This window comes from Chiloscyllium punctatum, chromosome 29 (assembly GCF_047496795.1).
Source record: "Chiloscyllium punctatum isolate Juve2018m chromosome 29, sChiPun1.3, whole genome shotgun sequence".
NCBI lineage: Eukaryota > Metazoa > Chordata > Chondrichthyes > Orectolobiformes > Hemiscylliidae > Chiloscyllium > Chiloscyllium punctatum.
The window spans coordinates 60,243,808-60,267,716 of NC_092767.1; the positions used below are offsets into that span (position 1 = coordinate 60,243,808).

Sequence of the window (23,909 nt, forward strand, 5' to 3'; positions counted from 1 at the left end):
TGTTGCAGCTGTACAGGACGTTGGTCAAGCCACTATTGAAATACTGTTTGCAATTCTGGTTTGCCTTCTATAGGAAGGATGTTCTGAAATGTGAAAGGGTTCAGAAAAGATTTACAAGGATAACCAGGGTTGGAGGGTTTGAGCTATAGGGAGAGGTTGAATAGGCTGGGGCTGTTTTCCCTGGAGCGTTGGAGGCTGAGGAGTAACCTTATAGAGGTTTATAAAATCATGAGGGGCATGGATAGGGCAAGTAGACAAGATCTTTCCCCCCCCCCCCCCTCAAGTGTTGACTCCAGTGGGAGTCCAGAATTAAAGGGCATAAGTTTAGGGTGAGAGGGGATAGGATTAAAAGTGATCTAAGAGGCAACATTTTCACATAGAGGGTGGTGCATGTATGGACTGAGTTGCCAGAGGAAGTGGTGGAGGCTGGTACAATTACATCATTTAAAAGACATCTCGATGGATGCATGAATAAGAAGGTTTAGAGAGATATGGGCCAAATGCTGGCAAATGGGACTAGATTAATTAATCTATCACCCTCTCCAGGGCTTTAATGATTTGTCGAGGTGTGACATCACATCCCTTGCTTCTACACTCTATCTCTCTATTTATAAACCCAAGGATCCTGTAAGCCTTCTTAACAATTGTTTCGACTTGCCTAGTCACCTTCAGAGAATCATCCACATGAACCCTGAGGTCCCTCTGCTCCTGTACTCACCCTGGAGACAGTTCATAGGGATCTACAAGAATGATGATCCAAGGAAAGACGAATGAAATTGGGTTTATTCTCCATCGATCAGAGAAGGTGAAGAGATTATCTTTTTGAGGTCTTCAAAGTTATGAGCAATTTTGAAAGGGTACAGAGGGATATTTTGCTTCCACTAGTTGGTATTTCAGCAGCTAAGGGTCACAAGTTGTACAATGAAGCCTGCCTTGTCTCTGTACTTCTTTAACCAAAATGCATGAGCTCACATTTCTCTGCATTAAAATTCATCTGTCCACACGTCTCTCCATTTGGCTATCTTGTCATTGTCTCTCTGACATTGCTCAGCATCATCCTCACAATTCATTATTCTCCCTAGCTTAGTATCATCTGCAAACTTAAAGATTTTGCCCTCCAACACCCATTTCCAAATTGTTAATATAAGTCAGAAAAAGTAAGGCTCCCAACACCGATCCCTGGGGGACACCATTTTCAACATGTCTCCAATCTGACAAATGCCATTTATACCTACCCTCTATTTCCTGATTTTTGAATCCATGCTGCCAAAGATCTATCATTCCCAAACATTTCTAATTTGCTAACTAACCTGCCATGTGGCATTGGATCAAATGCAAGTCCAAACATACAACATCTCCCACAGCACCACTCTCATCTACTGTGTCAACTTGTCAAAGGACTCAATTAAATTTGTCAGACATGACCTGTCCTTGAGAAAGGAAGAAGTGAGGTCTGCAGATGCTGGAGATCAGAGTCGAGAGTGTGGTGCTGGAAAAGCACAGCAGGCATCCGAGGAGCAGGAGAATCAATGTTTCGGGCCGGAGCCCTTCACCAGGAATTCTGGCCTGAAACATTGATTTCCCTGCTCCTCGGTTGCTGCCTGATCTGCTGTGCTTTTCCAGCAACGCACTCTCTACTCTACCCTTGAGAAAGCCACGTTAACCATCTCGTATTAGCTTTTTGTGAAGTATATATTTATCATATCCTATATTATGGCCTCCATCTATTGATTTGTCTATAGTTTTCTGAGTTATCCCCTGCCCCTTTCTCAAACAATGACATCACATTTGCAATCTTCCAGCTCCTTTGGGACTAATCCTGCATTTGGAAAAGCATAGAAATTTGAAGTCAATGTAATGAAACCTCCTTCCTGGTTTAGCAGCACCAATTTAAGTACAATATAGCTGAGTGAGCAAGGAAATAGACTCTTTATGTTTGAAAAAGGCTAGAAGTGTAGAGCAAGCCTGCCAGAGGATATTGGGCTAACATCATGGATAAGCCCTTTGTTACTCTTTCACACACTGTTAAAAATCACACAACACCAGGTTATAGTCCAACAGATTTAATTGGAAGCACTAGCTTTCAGAGCGATGCTCCTTCATCAGGTGGTTGTGGAGGACACAATTGTAAGACACAGAATTTATAGCAAAAGTTTACAGTGCGATATAACTGAAATTATATATTGAAAAATTCCTTGATTATTTGTTGCATCATTCATCTGTTAGAATGACCATCAATGACCATAATTTCAGTTGCATCACACTGTAACCTTTTGCTATAAATTCTGTGTCTTACAATTGTGTCCTCCACAATCACTTGATGAAGGAGCGTCGCTCCGAAAGTTAGTGCTTCCGATTAAACCTGTTGGACTATAACCTGGTGTTGTGTGATTTTTAACTTTGCACACCCCAGTCCAACAGCGGCACCTCCAAATCATTTCAGACACTGAAGAGACCTGTTGTGTTTTTCTAGCACGTATAGCATGAAATATCTAATTGAAGAGCTTGTGTGAGCGATTTTACAAAATGTCTGTGATGAGTCATGCAGGCGGTTTCTCAGCTTTTCCCAGGCCCCTTCATTTTCACAGAGCTTCAAGGTGAGAACAAACACACGAAAACACTGAATGATAATGGGGCCCAATTTGAGCTTGGTCTTTTATGTCACTGAAAACAAGATAAGACAGAGAAACATGAGCAGCCCAGAGAGTAAATTGAATCCCCGTATTTGCTATGGGTGCCACGGCAGTGAAAAATGTCATCACTCCCAGTGGAAAAATTGCCTTGTTCAAAAAGAAAACAATGACTTTGTGTGTTGTTCCCAGGAATTTCAGAAGGCCCAAAAAACTGTGGATTGTCCCGTTCAGCTCAGATTTTCTTCAGGTGTTGCATTCTGTTCTTCCTGTTAGAAAGATCTCTATCAGAAACAGTTAGAGATGGCTGTGCTTGACATAGTCAGGAATTTTAAAAAAATTTGTTCAAGGGATCTGGGCGTCACTGGCAAAACCAGACTTTATTGCCCATACCTAATTGTCTGTGGAGAAGGTGGTGGTGAGCTGGCTTTTTAAAGAATCCCTCCAGTGTGGAAACAGGCCCTTTCGTCCAACAAGTCTACACCGACCCTCTGAAGAGTAACCCACCCAGACCCATTCCCCTCACCTGACTAATGCATTAAACCTACACATGGGCAATTTAGCATGGCCAATTCACCTAACCTGCCCATCTTTGGACTGCGGGAGGAAACCAGAGCACCCGGAGGAAACCCACGCAGACACGGGGAGAACGTGCAAACTCCACACAGACAGTCACCTGAGGCTGGAACCGAGCCCAAGTTCCTAGCACTGTGAGGCAGCAGTGCTAACCACTGAGCCATCATGCCACCCCTTTCTTGAACCATGATGTGGAGGCGCCAGTGTTGGACTGGGATGGACAAAGTTAAAAATCTCAGGTTATGGCCAAACAGGTTTATTTGAAAGTGCAAGCTTTTGGAGCGCTGCTCCTTCGTCAGATAACTAGTTGGGGCAGGATCATAGGACACAGAATATGTAAGTTGAAACCTGCATCCCCATGCTAAGTAATTAAAGATTTAACAGAAATCTAGGTTTGTTCAATACATTGCATCAGTTGTATGGCACTTTGACCTGTTACTATAACATTTGTGCCCTATGAACCTGCCCCACTAGTTATCTGATGAAAGAGCAGCACTCCAAAAACCTGTACTTTCAAATAAACTTCGTGAACTGTTGCAGTCCACATGCTATACTTTGACTCATAAAGCCCCTAGGGAGGGAGTTACAGGATTTTGACCCAGTGACAGTGAAGGACAATGCATTTGCAAGTCAGGCTGGTGAGTTACTTGGAGGGGAACTTGCAACTTACATGGTGTTCCCATGTATCTGCTGCCCATGTCCTTCTGGATAATGCAGGTCAAATGTTCAGAAGGTGCTATCGGAAGAGTGTTGGTGAGTTACTGCAGTGAGTTTTGTAAATAGCACACGCAGCTGCTACTGAGCAAGGGAACAAATTGGTGACGAAGGGAGTGAATGTTTAAGATGGGGGACACAGTGCCAGTCAAGTGGGCTCCTTTGTCCTGAATAGTGTTGAGCTTCTTGAGTGTTGTTGGAGCTGCATTTCTTGACGGAATACTCACATCAGTGGCCAGAAGTACATTGTTTTCAGTCTGACATGAGTGTCATTGATCAGTTAGGAAATTCTACTGAGTGAGGGATTTCTAAAGCACTCAATGTGGGAGAGAAGTGACATTTATATGAGAGCGCACTGCAAATGTCCCAAAGTGCTTCCGAACCATTAAAGCACTTTAGAAGTACATTCGATGTTGCTACATACTTAACAGTCATCAGGCAAAAAACGTTCATTGCCCAGGGAATTCCGAAACATTTTATTGTCAGTGTAGTTCTTTGACCTGTTGTCACTGTTTTGTAGGGAGCACTTCAATCAGTTTGTACAAAACAAGCTTCTACAAACTGAAGGGCAATAATGATGAGATTATCTGTTTTAATTATGTTGGTTGAGGGTGAAATATTGGCCAAAACATCAGGGAAATGGAACAAAACAAATTTCAGGATAGATGTGAAGGCTTTAGAGAGGGTCCAGGGAAGATTTATGAGAAGGATTATGAGGATGAGGGGTTCCAGGCTCCAGGGATGAGGGACTTTGATTTGTGAATACACTGGAGAACCTGGGGATGTTCTCTTTGAGAAGATTGAGAGGAGATTTGATTGAAGTGTTCAAAATTATTGACCGTTCGGACAGAGCAGGAGACAGAAATTTCTGTTGCCAGAAGGATTGGGAGCTAATGGAGATAGCTTTAAGATGACTGGCAAAAGCACCACCAGCGACATGAAGTAACACCTCTTTACGCAGCGAGAGATTCTGATCTGGACTATACAGCCTGGGAATGTGTTGGAGGCAGGTCCGACAGCAACTCTTAGTCTGGAATAGGATGAACACCTGAAGATCCTTTTCAAAGCTGAGGGGAAAAGGCAGGACGAGGAGAATAAGTTGCTATTGAAGAAGACTGACAAGGACACAATAGGCTGTAACCATAGTGTGTATTTCTGTATGAGAACTCTCCAGCCCATGCTTACCTAAGAGGGTAGAAGAACCATCAGTTTAACATCACATTAAAAGCCAGCTCCTATAATTGTACAGTGCCCCCTCAGTATTGCATTGAAGAGCCAGACTCCAGTAGGGCTTGAACCAATGTTGTTCTGACTCAAAGATGAACATGAAAACATTCAAATTCAGAGCTGGAGTAGGCCATTTAGCCCCTTAATCCTGTTCTGCCATTTAGTAAGATTGTGACTGGTCTGATTAACCTAGGTTTTAGCCTGCCCTCAGCAGTCCCTTACTTATCAAGAATCAAACTCCCCCTGCCTTACAAATCGTTAAGGACTCTGCTTCCACCAGCATTTGAGGGAGTGAGTTCCAAGGACTCGCCAGCATCTGAGAGAAAAACCCATTCTTCTCCTCTCTGTTTTGAATGGACAACCTTTGCTTTGGAAACAGAGACACTTAGTTCTGGATTCTCCCACAAGAAGAAACATCCTTTTCCTTTCCACACAGTCAAGATCCCGGCATCAAGCGTCCTCAGGCTCTTACAGGTTTCAGTCTATTACTCTTCTAAACGTCAGCAGGTAAAAGCCCAGACTGTCCACCCTTCCCATGTTAGATATCTCACCCATTTCATGAATTCGTCTGCTACAAGCCGTAGAGAATGCTGGAGAAACTCAGCAGGTCTGGTAGCATCCGTGGGGAGAGTAACAGAGTTAACATTTTAAGTCCAGTGTGACTTGCCTTCAGAGTCATACTGGCCTCAAAGCATTAACTCTGTTTCACTCTCCACGGATGCTGCAAGTCCTGCTGAGCTTCTCCAACAATCCATATATTTATTTCAGATTTCCAACATCTGCAGTATTTTGCCATTATTAGTCCAGTAGATCTTCTCTGAACTGCTTCCAATATATTTACACTTGTCCTTAAATGAGTAGACCAATACTTTGCAAAGTATTCTATTAGTGGTCTCATTGTATATAACGATAATCTCCCTACAGCCGAGAGTAATCTTGTAATGGTACTGTGCCTTTAAGAGAGATTAGTTTTGTACTGTTTGTCTCGCAGAGAGTTGTTGTCACAGTTGTTGCTTCAGGAGCAGTGGGTAAACAGGTGAGCGTTTACCCACTGAGTGTTAACCCCTTGAGTGTTTTTTTAGACAAAATAAACTTGAGTGGGTGCACCAGGCTCACATAGAGCCAGCGTTTTAGTTTTGCTTTCAGTTGGGGTCTGGAGTTGCCTGTGGAAGCTGATCGATACAGCTCACTCTCTGCTGCAGCAAAAAAAAACCGTAACCTTTCTCTCTGCTGCTCGATTCTTTTGGTGTCCCCTTCTCCTGGACTGGAAAGGAGACAGCACATGAGGAAAATCTGTTTTGCTGAATTTGCCTTTGCCAAGGGTGTGTTTATGTGATGCTGCTATGTTGGAACAGTTGATGATTAGTGGTTAAATAATATATCATTTTATTAAGTACTTCAGCAGAGTTCAAATTATTCTAATTCTTTATTATTTGTATTTTAACTGTATTGTAAGAATAAAGTGTGTTTTGCTTCAAGCCTTAGTGGACCCATCGTGTCACATTTGGAACACAGCACCTTACAGTTGCCTACAAATAAAAAGCAGGGTCTAAGCTATTTCCTTGACATATTTTGAGGGGTTTTGTTCTGGTTTATAACAATATGAATTGAGTGATGTCTGATACTCAATAATCTTCTAAATACGATAACTGTTCTAAAATGATGGCTTTCTGTTGTCTAGATCCTTGAAGGCCTGTGTGCCTTGAGTGACTACACGTGCTCCTACGCGACGTGACAGACTCACAGGAGGAGCCATGGATGGCAACGTGGACATGAGGTCGGAACTGGAGGAGATGCAGCGTTGTGCTGACCAGATCACAGATGAGGTGATTGGCTGCTTCTTTATAAATCTATTGTACCGTCACACCAGAACATTGGAGCAGCTAAATTAAAGGTAGAACACGGTCTGTCTGGTTTGGCTCCTACCAGCCTGGTCAACATTATTTGTTGAAAGATCACACAACACCAGGTTATAGTCCGACAGGTATATTTGGCAGCACTAGCTTTCGGAGTGCTGCTCCTTCATCAGGTGAGTATGCTCCACAGCTACCTGATGAAGGAGCAGCGCTCTGAAAGCTAGTGCTTCCAAATAAACCTGTTGGACTCTAACTTGGTGTTGTGTGATTTTTAACTTGGTCCGCCCCAGTCCGACACCGGCTCCTCCACGTCAATATTATTCGTGTTGGCCCCTTTACAATCCCGAAAGCAGTTATCAGATCACCTCCCCACCTCTTCTTTTCCTTTAAGGACAAGCCCAGGTTAGATAAGCCCTCCTCGTCTGTCCACCCTCACGGTCATCCTGACAAACTAACTTCACTGTCCTTTCTGTACCGTGTCTGTAGACAGCAGTCACTGACCCGATGATTTATAACGTGGCAGGAATATCTCATCATTTTGGCCTAACGTTAACTTTTTGAAATATCCCTACTGTATTATTGCAGCCTCATGGGCATCAAATGGTACAGGGGAGCTTATTGTCTTCTTAATGAAACATACCCTGGCCTTGGAATGTCAATTTATCAGTGTGGTGCTGGGGCCAAAAAGTTTCAGTGATCAGGGAGGTTGCACAGACTCAGTATGCATGTTGGTTGTTTGAGAACAGAAGGTTAGGCAGTGTTCTAAATGTTCAAGAGAGTTGATGCAGTGGCTAATGAAGCTCCTCCCTCTGGTAGAAGAATATGAAAGAGAAAGGAAATAACAATAAAGTGAGAGGTAGGCTTCATTTCTAATTGCACAAAGCTTTAATCACACACACTCGCAAAAAGAAATCTGTTACGGTCGAGGATTCAATTTGTAAAAGTTGACTTTGAGGTTGATCGATTGACGTTAAGGGAATGGAACCACCTTTTGAGTAGATGCAGTTAAGATACAGGATTAGTGGTGCTGGAAGAGCACAGCAGTTCAGGCAGCATCCAACGAGCAGCGAAATCGACGTTTCGGGCAAAAGCCCTTCATGAAGGGCTTTTGCCCAAAACGTCGATTTCGCTGCTCGTTGGATGCTGCCTGAACTGCTGTGCTCTTCCAGCACCACTAATCCAGTATTTGGTTTTCAGCATCTGCAGTCATTGTTTTTACGCAGTTAAGATACAGACAAACAGTGTTTTAGCTGAATGCTGGAACAGATGCAAGGGGCTAAATGGCCTTTTACTCGTTTCTCTAACAGGAAGCAGGTAACACTGCACAGCGCCCCAGCCTGGGTTCCCAGTTCAGGTTCCACCTTCAGGTTCCATCCGGGGAAGGGAGTTAAGACAATGAGTGGAGATGGATATTGAATCAATTGAATAGTTGACAGTCACTGAGGGCCACCCACTGTGAATACAGCGAGGAGCCAAGCAACAGCTGTATAACTGCACCAGAACAAAGAGTTAGCAACTGCAACAGAGTACAGAGACCCAAGGAAAGTGATGTTGAAAATTAATCCTGACAGGTTTCAGGGGAAAGGGCTATAAATATCACTTAGCTTCTGTGCTCAATTACATTTCTTTATTACAGATGCAAAGAGGAATAGCTATGATGGGAGGAGAATGATGAGCGAGACTTGGCAGTAAGACTGCACACACTGTGATGGGGAGACAGTGGTCTGATGTTCATCTCACTGGGCTGGAGGTGTGGTAGGGCAGGCTTGGTTGGGGCATTCAAGAGGACATCGCCCGATTATTTGGATAAAATAGTGTGCAGGATTACAAGGGAAAGGCAGGAGATTGGCTCAAGGTAATGGGCCGAATGGCCACCTTCTGCACCATAATAATTCCGTGAAGGAAATCGGAAACATGCAAGAGATTGGGGCAAGTCACGATATTCGGGACAGGGGAGACCCACAGGCAGGAAGAGCAAGGCCATAAGCATTTGAAAGCAAAGGATGATAATTCTCCATTTTGACTCGTTGCCAGGTGGGCAGCTTGTGAGAGCACAGGGGTGGTGTTTGAACAGGATTTACTGTGCAGTAGGAAGCAGGTAACAGAGTTTGGGCAAACCTGTTTTCAGAGCACAGAGGATTGAAGGCTGGTCAGGAATGCATTGGAATAGTCAGGCCGAGAGTTAATAAAGGGATGGACGGGAGGTTCGGCAACGCAGTGGCAAAGCTCAGATGGAAGGAGGCTATTTTAATTGTAATACTCGTTGCAAGTTAACATGATTCACTGTACCTATTTCTGAGAGACCTGATGAAACCTGTTATAAAATTAAAAAAAAGGTTTCCTGTATTTAAGACAGTGACAGGCTTGATAAAAGATGTTTTTCATGAATTTCAGTGACTTTGAAGAGTCCAAACCCTTTGGCTGTCTGTACAAAAGGACCAGCGATGTCACAGTCTCTGTGGGGCTGGGCGTAGTGGGAGGGTGAAAATCGATGAGGACGAGAAGCTCGCCTTTGAGGATGGAGGAAGGATTAAAGATAGGAGCGAGCAGTGTGGGATGGGGAAGTGGGTAATGAATGCTGACTGCTCATGGCTGCGTGGTCACAGGAGACAGCAATGAGCAATAACTGGACAGCCCCCATCCTGATGACATGAAGGAGATGCTTTGTCAAATGAGATGCCAGAGGGGGAGAGGAAGGGATATTGAACCCACCTGAAGTGGTCGTCTCTTGTTTTGAGAAGAAAGAGAATTGCAGCATCTCTGCTGCAAAGTGACGGGGCGACAGTTTCTAAAGGCACTGTTTGTTCGAGCAGGAAGGAAGCTGCAGCCTCTCTGCCCTCAGTCCCCATTAATAGCTTTCTGTCCAGCAACACCTCAACTTTAACATTCTCAACCAACTCCTCATCTGCCTCCCTGCCCTCAATCCCATTCTTGATCAGTAAGCTGTCGGAGCTCTCCCTCAAGATTCCTACTTTCCTTCAGTCCTGAGACCGACGTCAATGTTAACAGTAATAACATTAATCTCTCTCAGGTGATGTTTACAATGCCTACTGGCTATTCATTCCATTAACCCCTTAATGAACCCCAGAGCTCCGAGGATCCGCAATGCAAAGTGATGGGATTAACCCGTTTGCATCTTCACTTGGGTTCCCCGGAGTTGGAGAGGGCGGGGGTGCAGTGGGGAGGGTGGGTAGTGCGGGTCATCACTGAAACATCACTGCCCTTTCTTGTGGCCTGGCTGTACCACGAGTGTATCTCTTCCGTGTGCTGAGTAGGGCACAGCACATATCGCATTGTCCTTCCTGTGTGCCTTGGTGCTCTGGATCACCAGGGTGGAATCACAAAGGGCGCTGTTAATGAAGACTTAACCTCCTTACGAGATCATCTTTAAACCACTATTCTCACTGAGAGCACAAACACTCGCATCGATTTGAACAGCTCCATTAGTCAGACACTCATCTTCCCCTTTGTGGATTTGGTGTACAGCAGTGGCACTGGTATTGCACTGTTGGCATTGCCTGTACTCTCCTGTTGAAGCGGTGTTAGAACCGGGAACAGGGGTATTACTGGATAAGGGCAGATGTCAGTTATGGCCCAGCCTAACACAATATGTCCAAACCAAACTCTACTCTGTGCTTCACCACAGTGAGGGGCTACTGGGAGGACAGAGTACCTCCTCAAAGCCACCCTGATGAAATGCAACACCTAGAACACAGAACAGTACAGCACAGTACAGGCCCTTCGGCCCTTGATGTTGTGCTGACCCTTTATTCTCCTCTAAGATCAGACTAACCTATATACCTTTCATGTGCCTATCCAAGAGTAGCTTAAATGTCCCTAATGTCTCTGACTCTACTACCACCGCTGGCAGTGCATTCCACCACCCCCACCCACCCCCCCCCCCCCACTCCCCCCACTCCCCCCACTCTCTGTGTAAAGAACCTTCCTCTGACATTTCTCCTAAAGCTTCCTCCAATCACCTTAAAGTTATGCCCCTTTGTGATAGCCATTTCCACCCTGGGTAAAAGTCTTTGGCTATCCACCCTATCTATGCCTCTCATCATCTTGTATACTCTATTGAGTCACCTCTCATCTTTTTTCACTGATGAAGGGCTTATGCTCGAAACGTCGATTCCCCATCTCCTCGGATGCTCCCTGACCTGCTGTGCTTTTCCAGCACCACCCTCTCGACTCTGAGCACCAGCATCTACAGTCCTGATTTTCTCCTAGTCACCAGAACTGAACACAATATTCCAAGTATGGTCTAACCAGGGCTCTATAGAGCTGCAGCATAACCTCGCTGCTCTTAAACTCAATCCCCCTGTTAATGAAAGCCAACGCACCATATGCCTTCATATCAACTTGGGTGGCAACTTTGAGGGATCTATGGACATGGACCCCAAGATCCCTCTGTTCCTCTACACTGCCAGGAATCCTGCCTTTAACCCTGTAATCTATATTCAAATTCGACCTTAAATGACTTCACATTTTTCCAGGTTGGACTCCATCTGCCACTTATCAGCCCAGTTCTGCATCTTGTCAATGTCTCGTTGCAACCTACAACAGCCACAACTATCCACAACTCCACAAACTTTGTGTGATCGGCAAATTTACTAACCTCCCCTTCAACTTCCTCATCCAAGTCATTTATAAAAATCACAAAAAGCAGAGGTCCCAGAACACATCCCCGTGGAACACCACTGGTCACCGGGCTCCAGGCTGAATACTTTCCATCAACCACCACCCTCTGTCTTCTATGGACCAGCCAATTCTGCCTGTATCCCAGATTTCCCTGTAACCCATGCCTCCTTACTTTCTGAATGAGCCTACCATGGGGAACCTTATCAAACGCCTTGCTAAAGTCCATGTACACCACATCCACCGCTCTACCTTCATCAATGTGTTTTGTCACATCCTCAAGGAATTCAATAAGGTTTGTGAGGCATGACTTGCCCCTCACAAAGCCAGACTGACTATCTGTAATCAAACCATGGTTTTCCAAGTAATCATAAATCCTCTGTCTCCGAATCCTCTCCAATGCTTTGCCCACCACAGACATTGGATTTACTGGTCTGTAATTCCCAGGGTTATTCCTAATCCCTTTCTTGAACAAGGGAATAACATCTGCCACTCTCCAGTCATCTGACACTACTCCAGTGGACAGTGAGGACACAAAGATCATCGCCAAAGGTGCAGCAATCTCTTCCCACGCTTCCTGAGGTATCTCTTCCCACTCACCTTGGGTGTATCCCGTCTGACCCAGAGAACTTATCGATCCTTATGATTTAAAAACCTTTCAGCACATCCTCCTTCCTAACATCAACCTGTTCAAACATATCAGTTTGTTTCACGCTGTCCTCAGAAACATCAAGGTCCCTTTCCGTAGTGAATACTGAGGCAAAGTGTTCATTAAAGACCTCCCCTACCTCCTTTGACTCCAGGTGCAAGCACCCTCCACTATCCATAATTGGCCCTACCCTCAGTTTTGTTCCTCACATCAGTGTAGAATGCCTCAGGGTTTTCCTTAATCCTACCCGCTAAAGCTTTCTCACGTCCCCTTCTAGCTCTCCTAAGTCCATTCTTTAGCTCTTTCCTCTCGAGCCCTGTCTGATCCTTGCCTCCTCAACCTTAAGTAAGCTTCCTTCTTCCTTTGACTAGATGTTCCACAACTCTTGTCATCCAAGGTTTCTTCACCCTCCCATCCATTCTTTGCCTCAGTGGGACAAATCTGTCCAACACTAGCAGCAAGTGCTCCCTAAACAACCTCCACATTTCTGTCATGAGAAGATTTGTTTCCAATTTAGGTGCTCCAGTTTCTTCCGTAATAGCATTATAATTCCCCCAGACCCAATTAAATTCTTTCCCATACCATCTGCTTCTATCCCTCTCCATGAGTATAGTAAAGGTCATGGAGTTGTGATCACTATCACCGAAATGCTCTCCCACCGAGAGATCTGACACCTGACCTGGTTCGTTGCCAAGCACCAAATCCAATATGGCCTCCACTCTAGTCAGCCTGTTGACATATTGTGTCAAGAATCCTTCCTGGGCAGTCCTGACAAAAACTGCTCCATCCAAACTATTTGAACTAAGGAGATTCCAATCAATTTAGGGAAATCCATGACAACAACCCTGTTACTTCTGCACCTTTCCAAAACCTGCCTCGGAATCTGCTCCTCTGTGTCTCTGTTGCCATTGAGGGGTCTGTAGAAAACTCCCAGTATAGTGACTGCTCCTTTCCTGTTTCTGATGCCCACCCATACTGGCTCTGTAGACAAACCCTCCTCCACGACCTCCCTTTCTGCAACTGTGATTCCATCCCTGATTAGCAATGCGACTCCCCCGCCTCTTTTACCTTCCCCTCTATTCCTTTTGAAAGCTCTAAACTCTGGAACATCCAACAACCATTCCTGCCCCTGTAATATCCAAGTCTCCGTAATGGCCACAACATTGTAGCTCCATGTACTGATTCATGCTTTAAGTTCATTCCCCTTATCCCTGACACTTCTTAGACTAAAATAGACACACTTCAGCCCATTGCACTGACTGCACCTTTGCCCTAGCAAGTGCCTGTTCCTCTTCACAGACTCTCGGCTGTTCACTGCCTACTCCATCCTCTGATCCGTAGCTCCCGGTTCCCATCCCCCTGCCATTTAACACTGGTTTGTGGGAACGGCTAACCCAAGAAACGTCACAAAAACGGGAGGAGAACCATTTGCAAAGGAGACGATCATTTCGAGCATCTTCGACAGGCCCAGGGTAAGGTCAGACCGTACAGGGAAGAGTGTGAAAAGTTGAACGTGCTCCCCCGCTCTATCTCTTCTAACTCAACCTATCTCCCCTGACCTTCCTCACCTCTGGCAGGGCGTGGACCACCCACAGCTCCAGATTGGACAATAGTCATGTTGGCTGTTTGAGGGACTGGCCATGGAGAAGATTTATTTGCAACAAAACTATAAAAATTAAAGGCATCTTGCAAGTACAATTAGATAGGAGGTAAATAACTAGAACTTTATTGGACAGAGAAAACCGAGGTATGACAGCGCCCCTATTGAGGGGAGCTTGTAATTACGTGTTTGCTTGAGCATTTTCCATTAGTAATGTGGACGTTGGAATCTCTAGTCGGAAAAATTGATACGAAAGTATGAGAAAACCATGTCACTGAGAGTCTGGTTTTACTGACAGGAATAAATGCGAATAGACTATTTTGTAATTTTGTTATCGACACCTTTCTCCAACACCATTCCACATGATTTCCAATCGGAAGGGTTTGTTTCCAGTCTCAGTGGGCACTGGTTGTGAGGAGTCTCTTCATGGGAGGTATATTTCTCCTCTGTTTCCTGGTGAATATTTAACACCCTTCTCCAACATCCTGCTGCCCCCCCCACCCGCACGCACAACCCCTCAATCAAAGCTACTGAAACAGACGATCATTAAACACTGACTGACTGTAGGAGTTTGTCGTCCACAAATCGGGTGCTCTGTTTCCAATCAGACAGCAGTAACTGATTCAAACGTACCTCTTTGGCTGTGAAGTGTATAGAGACCTTTTGAGTTCAGGAGAGGTCATCGAGTCATAGAGACGTACAGCATGGAAACAGACCCTTCAGTCCAACCCGTCCATGCCGACCAGATATCCCAACCCAATCTAGTCCCACCTGCCAGCACCCGGCCCATATCCCTCCAAACCCTTCCTTTTCATAGACCCATCCAAATGCCTCTTAAATGTTGCAATTGTACCAGCCTCCACCACTTCCTCTGGCAGCTCGTTCCATACACATACCACCCTCTGTGAGGAAAAGTTGCCCGTTAGGTCTCTTTTATATCTTTCCCCTCTCACCCTAAACCTATGCCTTTTAGTTCTGGACTCCCCGACCCCAGGGAAAAGACTTTGCCTATTTATCCTATCCATGCCCCTCATAAACCTCTATATGGTCACCCCTCAGCCTCCGATGCTCCAGGGAAAACAGCCCCAGCCTATTCAGCCTCTCCCTGTAGCTCAAATCCTCCAACCCTGGAAACATCCTTGTAAGTCTTTTCTGAACCCTTTCAAGTTTCACAACATCTTTCCTGAAATGCAAGTATTTCCTTTGGGTAGCTGTGATTGAAGGTTATGGTTAAAGATTGCTCCTGTGAACATAGAACATAGAACATAGAAGAATACAGCGCAGTACAGGCCCTTCGGACCTCAATGTTGCGCCGATCAAAGCCCACCTAACCTACACTAACCCACTATCCTCCATATACCTATCCAATGCCCGCTTAAATACCCATAAAGAGGGAGAGTCCACCACTGCTACTGGCAGGGCATTCCATGAACTTACGACTCGCTGAGTGAAGAACCTACCCCTAACATCAGTCCTATATCTACCCCCCCTTAATTTAAAGCTATGCCCCCTGTGGTGTGGATTTATGTTTTTTAAAGCATTAGCTGGCACCTGTTGATGAAAAGCAGCCTTCGTGTGTGTTCACAACGGTCTCACAGTGGTCTCTCTCTCTCTCTCTCTCTCTCTCTCTCTCTCTGCACAGTCCCTGGAAAGCACCCGTCGAATGCTGCAACTGGTGGAAGAGGTACGAGCAATAATCACATTTATTTTCTGTGTTGGTGAATCCCTAATCGAGTCACTGCCACGTTGCTAGGCAGCTTTGGGCACAACTGTGGAATCATCAGAGGGCGAGGTTAACACCCAGTGGGACGAGGTGGAAAGTTCACACTAAAATTCCAGGCCCTCCACTTTCCTCCTCGCACCTTTCCTCACACTGACTGCCCAATGGCCTGTCTCCCCCGAATGCTCCATCCCCCTCCATGAACACCTCCCATGGTCAGCTTTGCAAACAGGCAAGGGTCTTAGTCAAATCCCTTCTCATCACTTCCACTAAGGTGTCTGCCTTCACAAAGGAATCCCTGGCTGTTCCTCTCTTTGGTCTGAAATTCCCAAGAGCATTGCAGGGTTTCCTCTTGCTGCCTGAGTGGAGACCAGCAGGGAAGGGTGATCTAACACTGCTCTCTGTACTCCATGGACAGGGCAGTGATATGACTAAAAGAGGAGGCATTCCGTCTGCCTTCCCCATTATATTACAGGTACAAAGGCCTGAATGGCCTCTATTTCTGGCTTTCCTGAGTCATCCAGAGATTTGACAACGGATACTCCATATTACTGCTAGTCGCTGGGAGGTGGCCTCAAACCTGTAAACAGATTCTGCAGCTTGGAACTTGTCTCCACTCATCGCCCACCCGCTCCCCCATACTCACATTCCCCCACTGCCAACTCCCCCTCTTCCCCCCAACTCAATTCCTCTCCTCCCCCACTTCCATTCCCCGACTCCTCCCCCACTCCTTCTCCCACCTTCCCCACACTCCTCCAGCCCCAATTTCTCCACACCTTCCACCTCCATCCCCACCCTTCCACTTCCCCTCCTCCTCCACCCCCATTCACCCCAACCCATTCCCCCCACTCCCCCAGCTCCAATCACCCCATCCCATTCCCCCACTCCTCCACTCCAATCACCCCATCCCATTCCCCCACCCCCCAATCACCCCATCCCATTCCTCTACTCCTCTACTCCAATCACCCCATCCCAGCCCCCCACTCCCCCACCTCCAATCACCCCACCCCCTAATCACCCCATCCAATTCCCCAAATCCCCACCCCCAATCACCCTATCCCATTCCCCCACTCCTCCACTCCAGTCACCCCCAAACCATTCCCCGAACCCCAATCACCCCATTCCATTCCGCCACTCCCCATCCCCAGTAACCCCATACCATTCCCTCACTCCCCACCTCAATCACCCCATCCCATTCCCCCACTCCACCACTCCAATCACCCCCAAACTATTCCCCACTCCCCCACCCCCAGTCACCCCATTCCCCACTACTCCACTCCAATCATCCCATCCCATTCCCCAACACCCCCATTTCAATTCCCCTACTCCATTCAGCCCCATTCACCCACCCCGAGTTCCCCAATCCCAAATTCCCCCACACCCCCAACAAGCCATAGCCGTCTTCCAATCCCCCAACTCCCCATTCCCATTTCCCTAATCCCCCCCAATTCCCCCACTCCCCAATAATCCATACCCATTCCCCCACTTCCCGCACCCCCATTTCCCCACGCCCCAACCCCCACTCCCATTTTCCCTAATCCCCACCCCACAATCCCTCCATTACCCCTAGTCCTAAAGCGCTCACTGTAGGTTCATAGTGTACCCCAGTTGAGGCTTTAATTACAGCAACGTAGGAACCCATTACTGTCACAACCTTCAATGATGATGACAAATTAGCCCCCTGTTAGACACCAGCCTCAACGTGCAAACTCAGAGGTAGGGAGAATTGGGTGGGGAGTGTATGATAATATTCAGCATGTTAGGAAATTACCCTGGGTCATGAATCTCCTCTTATTGAATAAACCTCCTTTTTATATTAATTGCCCTGTGCTTTTCAGCCAAAATCTAACTGTAATATCACCTGACCACCAGCTCCAGGAGGGTTACCAGAAATGGTGGGCGGCACGGTGGCACAGTGGTTAGCACTGCTGCCTCACAGCGCCAGAGACCCGGGTTCAATTCCCGCCTCAGGCGACTGTCTGTGTGGAGTTTGCACGTTCTCCCCGTGTCTGCGTGGGTTTGCTCCTGGTTTCCTCCCGCAGTCTAAAAATGTGCAGGTTAGGCGAATTGGCATGTTAAATTGCTCGTAGTGTTAGGTGTAGGGGAAAAGGTCTGAGTGGGTTGCTCTTAGGAGGGTCGGTGTGGATTTGTTGGGCCGAAGGGTCTGTTTCCACACTGTAAGTAATCTAATCGTAACACTTCAGGAAGGAAATGTTTAACACAACAGACAATGTCAGTGTCTGAGGTTTAGGCCTCTGATATACTCACTATAAACATTTCAATATTATTAAGTTATGCTCCATCTGGCATAGGGATTTGAAGAGAAATGGTTTTCAATCAAAAATGTACTTGAGGGTTCCACAAGCCGATATTTTACCCATCAGCCTCCAGTTTGTTTTTATTCTAGGAAGTTCTCGTTTATCTCTCTTTCCCTGCAAGTCCAATGTCAGAGGGAAAGGGGAGCGAGGAAAATCAATAACGTGACAAAATGATTTGGAAAAGACAATATTGCAGGGCTGATGGAGCTGGTAATGGGACTCCAGAGCAGGAGGGAATCAATCACTGAATCCTTACAGGCCATTCGGTCCATCGAGTCCACACCAACCCTCCGAAGAGCATCCCACCCAGACCCAACCCTCTGCCCTATACTCTGCATTTGCCATGTTTAATGCACCTAATCTACATGTCCCAGACACTATGGGCAATTTAGCATGGCCAGTCTGTCGAACCTGCAGACCTTGGGACTGTGGGATGAAACTGGACCGTCCCCGGAGGTGACACGGGGGGAATGTGCAAACTCCACACAGTCACCCGAGGGTGGGATCGAACCTGGGCCCCTATGAATGCTGGGTTAGTAACTTGCTGACTTTTCTAGTGAACCCTCACTTGGTCAAACTGAGCTGTCTATCCACCTTTTGTACAAAGCAACAAACTCAAAATGGAGCTTGAGTCATGAAGGTGCAGTGTAAAATTCCAATCTGTCTCTTCCTTTGTTAAATAGTTGAACATTTGGATTGTTTCAGGCTCATCCGTCATTCTGCAGGAAGTGTGCTGACATATTTCATTAATCTCCAGAACACAAACATCGTCTCCAGTGGATAATTAGTTTGCTTGCCCTAGTCGACACATTTAGAGAACATCTGTTCGTCTGAGTCTTTGTGCTAATAACATGAAGGATTGGCAGATGGGTCGTAAATGCGAACCGACAGCTTCATTAAAGGGCAAAGTCTGGGGCCAGGTCCTTCAGTCCCTATTGGTCTTGATATAGGATTTTCTTTCGGTCTTCTCCAATCTGAATGAGTAACATACAATGTGGGCGGGATCTGGAGAGGGCTGTTGGGTAATTTTCAGAGTATACAGGCTGTGGTGATGTGTGAGTGACTGAGGCTCATTACTTAAGACCGTAATAAAAATAAAATATTTTCTACAGAACTAAACTAAGTTGCATGATGAACAATTGTCCCCTACAGATTCAACAACAGAACTGCAGTTGAACTGTATTCAATTACAAGTAAAGTTTCTGACTGCTACACCACACTGCAAGTAGTCCTAGGATGAAGACCCCATGGTCATGACTCAGGTAGCAAGGATCCAAACATTGAGATGGCTTGCAACTTTAGGGAGGGAGAGAGAGGGCAGGTGAGTGAGGCAGGGAATACTGTCCTCTAGAGGGGCACTCAGAGGGCATACTGCATAGATCTGCCACACATCTAACAACTTATAAAGAAAAAACATGTAGTCCACTCCCAAAGGCCATATTATTGGGTGGGCAGGTTGAGCTTTTAGCAAGCTGAATTGACCTTGAATTGTTGATTTACATTTTGTGGGGTGCTACCCGAATTTAGCACTTCCATGATATGGGGCTGATCTCGAGGGAAGGTGGGCACATGGTGGGCTGGGCATCTGTCCTATTTCTTGTGGCCCCCCCCAGTCTTCACCATAAACACACCTGGGGCTTGTAATCTCCAGCCCCATCATTCTGAAGGTTTTCCAGGGGAATTGAGTGGTGACTGTTGGACAGAATAGTTCATTTTCAGTATCAAAGTGAAAGTAACAAAGATGATGTCCCATTGCCTCAGGCCATAGCTGGGCCTGTTGATTCAAGTTGGGGATCTGTGTGGACCATGATCCTGTTGTTTAGGTTGGGGATCTGTGTGGACCATGATCCTGTTGATCTGAGTTGGGGATCTGTGTGGACCATGATCCTGTTGATCTGAGTTGGGGATCTGTGTGGACCATGATCCTGTTGATTTGAGTTGGGGATCTGTGTGGACCATGATCCTGTTGATCTGAGTTGGGGATCTGTGTGGACCATGATCCTGTTGATCTGAGTTGGGGATCTGTGTGGACCATGATCCTGTTGATCTGAGTTGGGGATCTGTGTGGACCATGATCCTGTTGATCTGAGTTGGGGATCTGTGTGGATCATGATCCTGTTGATCTGAGTTGGTTGACTCAGAATTTCGGTTGGGGAACGGAGAGTTTAAAATTGCCCCCACTGTGTATGTTGTTCACCGACGCGCAGTTTGGGTTCTGCCAGGGATACTTGGTTACAGGCCTCGTCTCAGCCTTGGTCTGAACACAGACAAATGAGCTGGACTCTGCGGGTGAGGTGAGAGTGACAGCCTGTGACAACAAGCCAGCGTTTGACTGAGTGTGGCATCAAGGAGCCCAAGCAAAACTGGAGTCAGCGGGAATCGGGGAGATCTCCCAGCTGATTGGAGTCCTACCTGGTTCAAAGAAAGGTTGTTGTGGTGGTCAAAAATAGGAAATGTTGGAGATCACAGTGGGCCAGGCAGTATCCATGGAGCGAGAGCGAGCGAACGCTTCAAGTCAAGGTGAGTCTTCATCGGCGTCTGGTGAAGAGTCTTCTAGACTCAGAACGTTAGCTTGATGTCTCTCCATGGATGCTGCCTGACCCCCTGTGATCACCAGCGTTTTGTTTTTGTTTTTCAATATAGATTCTAGCATCTGAAGTAATCTGATCTCCTTATTATGATGCTTAGAGTTCAATAACTTTGATGGAGAGATGACTTCATGGTACCTTCATTGAATTAGTAATCCAGAGGCCCAGGGTAACACTCTGAGATCAAGGATTCAAATCACACAGAAGCTAGTGGAATTTAAAATTAAATCTATCCATATGAATTACAATGCTAGATTCAGTGATGGCGACCAGAAAGCTATCATCAATTGTCATAAAAACCTAATATGGTTCATTTAGCCCTTTGGGAAAGGAAATCTGCTAACCTTTCTGGTCTGGCCTGCATATGACTCCAGTCAAGGTTAGCGTGGTGCTGGAAAAGTACAGCAGGTCAGGCAGCATCTGAAGAGCAGGAAAAATTAACATTTCAGGCAGGAGCCCTTCATCACTCATTCCTCCCCCCACTCGTAACATCCTGGTGGCTGCCATTGACCAGAAACTAAAATAGATTCACCGTATAAATATAGCGGCTACAAGGCAAGTCAAAGGCCAGGAATCTTGTGCCAAGTACTCGCTTCCTGACTCCTCAAAGCCTGTCCCTCACTGCAAGGTGCAGGTCAGGAGTGGGATGGAATACTCCCCACTTGCCTGGATGAGGGCAGCTCCAACAACACTCAAGAGGCTTGACACCATCCAGGACAAAGCAGCCTGTTCTCAGCTCCCATCTCCATTTTAAATGTAACTCCCTCCATCTCCACCCAGTGACAGCAATGTCTACTATTTTACATGAGATATGTTTTAGCAACTCACCCTTCTTCTTGAGTCAATACCTCCCACTCCTCTTTACCCATCTCCTCAACCTCTTTGTCTCCATTTCTTGGGTCAGACTGATCAATATTGTCTCTCAGCTCACTGACACTTCCTCCCACAACATGAGAGGGGGAGGATCTGACAGCTAACTGAGTGTGGGAAGATGGGGTGGGGGAGGTAATATTGTAAGTGGGAGTGGCTGGACTGAGGTTTGTAATTCCTGATTAATGTTTACTTATTACCTTTCCTACCTTTATCACCCTTGGTTACTTTTCACATTGGGGTCCTTCTCCCTTCAGGCAAGTTTCAGAATGAAAAGTGTGTTTTATACTTGTGTGTGTGTGTGTGTGTGTGTGTCTGTGTGTATATGTGTATGAGAGAGTGTGCATGAGTGTGTGTGTATGTATATATGTGTTTGTGTGTGTGAGTGTATATGTGTGTGTGAGAGAGAGAGTGTCTGTGTGTCGGTGTGTGTGTATATGTGTGTGTGTATATGTGTGTGTGTGTGTATATGTGTGTGTGTGTCTGTGTCTGTGTCTGTGTGTGTGTATATGTGTGTGTGTGTGCTTGTGCATGTGTGTATATATATGTTCCTGTCATTTACTGTCAGAAAAAGTCTTGTTCTTGTGGTATAAATCAGTGTAAAAAGTACACTTTACTCCAGTCTCTGTGATGTAACACATTTAGGCTATACACTGCTGTTGTGGCTAAATGTATTTTAAATGATAAGTACCATGCAACCAAAACACTGATTGGTTACACTCAGTCTCTCAATCCCGCTTCACAAATTGTTCGATGCTTTGAAGAGATGGTTAATTCCACATGAGTAAAGCCGAAAGATCAATAGGAACAAGACCAAGTGCCCTATTCGGGTGGTTTAGAAACACTCAGGAGCTGGATAAACAGGTCCAAGAGCTAAACACAATCAACCAGAACTTCAAACATCTAAAAACAAATGGGGAAGAAAGCCAAGAGCTTTGTGAGATTTAAAAGCTCTCTTGAACATTAAGCTTTGTTTTTGTGACACTGAGGTATGATTTGGTCCAAGCAAAAATAAATTGAAAAAGTATGACCCTTCAAGATGATCCCAATCTCCCTCAGGAATGCTAGTGCCCTCAAATAAATACTCTGACCATTCTGCAGCCTGCCGTGTTGAATGAACATTAGACAGTCTGGCAGAAATAACTTTAGATGTTCTTCTCATAGGAACACAACCTATTATTCCCTTCTGTGACATTTTGACACCTTTATTCAAGCATTGTACTGAAAGTGTGTTCTCCTTACTTCTGTTATACATTTGTTCTGTACATTGAGCTTAACCATGCTGGGCTTGAAATCACCTTTTAGCCTCCTGTAATCATCTGTTTTCTCTCAATAGCAACCCCAATCACTGCCTCCTTAAAACAACTATCCAATTAGATCCACTCCCTCACTCTTTCCTCATAGCCTTGCAAGGATTTAACCCATTCCTTTTGGAAGTTCTGATCGAATCTGTTCCACCAGCTCACTCAGCAGTGTGCTCAACTTACTGCATTAAAAGTATAGCTGACCTTTTCCTCAGTTTTTATTATCACTTGTTTTAAATCCATGTTCTTTTTAATTCACTACACGGGCCAGCTTTTACTGCCCAAAGGATAGGTGAGTCAACCAAATTGCTTGAGTCTGGAGTCATTTGGTGATTGAGTCACAGACAAGGTTAGGATGACAGATTTCCGGCCCTAAAAGGCATTAGTGAACCCAGCAGATGTTTACAACAATTAACAGTGATCAGCCTTACACTAGCTTTTCAGGCTATCGTTTTTGTTTAGAGTGAACTTACATTTCACCAACTGATATAGTGAGATCCGAACCCACATCGGCAGACTAGGATAACAAGTCTTGTAACACTGTCACTACCTACTCCCACATTAGCGATCGCCATGGTGATGGAAACCATGTCTTAATATTTACTATGTTAAAACCCTTCATAATTTTTAATCTTCTGTATCCTTCTCTGCTTTGAGGAGAACACCCTCAGCTTCTCCAATATCTTCAAAACCTGCTGCCATTCTCGTAAATGTCCTGTGCAATAAACCTAATACTAACTCTAAACCTAACCCTAATACTAACTCTAAACCTCACCCTAATACTAACTCTGACCCGCACCCTAATACTAACCCTCACTCTAATACTAACTCTAACCCTCACCTTAATACTAAGTCTAACCCCCACCCTAATACTAACCCTAAACCCCACCCTAATACTAACTCTAACCCTCACCCAAATACTAACCCTCACCCTAATACTAACTCTAACCCTCGCCCTAATACTAACCCTGACCCTCACCCTAATATTAACTCTCACCGCCACCCTAATACTAACTCTAACCCACACCCTAATACTAACCCTCACTCTAATACTAACTCTAACCCTCACCCTAATACTAACTCTAACCCCCACCCTAATACTAACTCTAACTTAACCCTAATACTCACTCTAACCCTAACCATAATACTAACTCGAACCTTAACCCTAATACTAACTCTAGCCCTCACATTAATACTAACTCTGACCCTCACCCTAATA

The 23,909-nt window shown here is 45.6% G+C and overlaps 1 protein-coding gene across 2 annotated transcripts in view; it reads left to right on the plus strand.

The window, feature by feature from the left end:
• LOC140454450 (synaptosomal-associated protein 25-like) overlaps positions 1–23,909 on the plus strand; it is a 138,543-nt gene that overhangs the window by 33,681 nt on the left and 80,953 nt on the right. For both annotated transcript variants that reach the window (XM_072549200.1, XM_072549199.1), the window contains exons 2-3: positions 6,829–6,973; positions 15,533–15,574. In XM_072549200.1, the coding sequence (XP_072405301.1) occupies positions 6,902–6,973; positions 15,533–15,574 (114 nt within the window). In that variant the 5' untranslated portion in view covers positions 6,829–6,901. The remainder of the gene's footprint in view (positions 1–6,828; positions 6,974–15,532; positions 15,575–23,909) is intronic.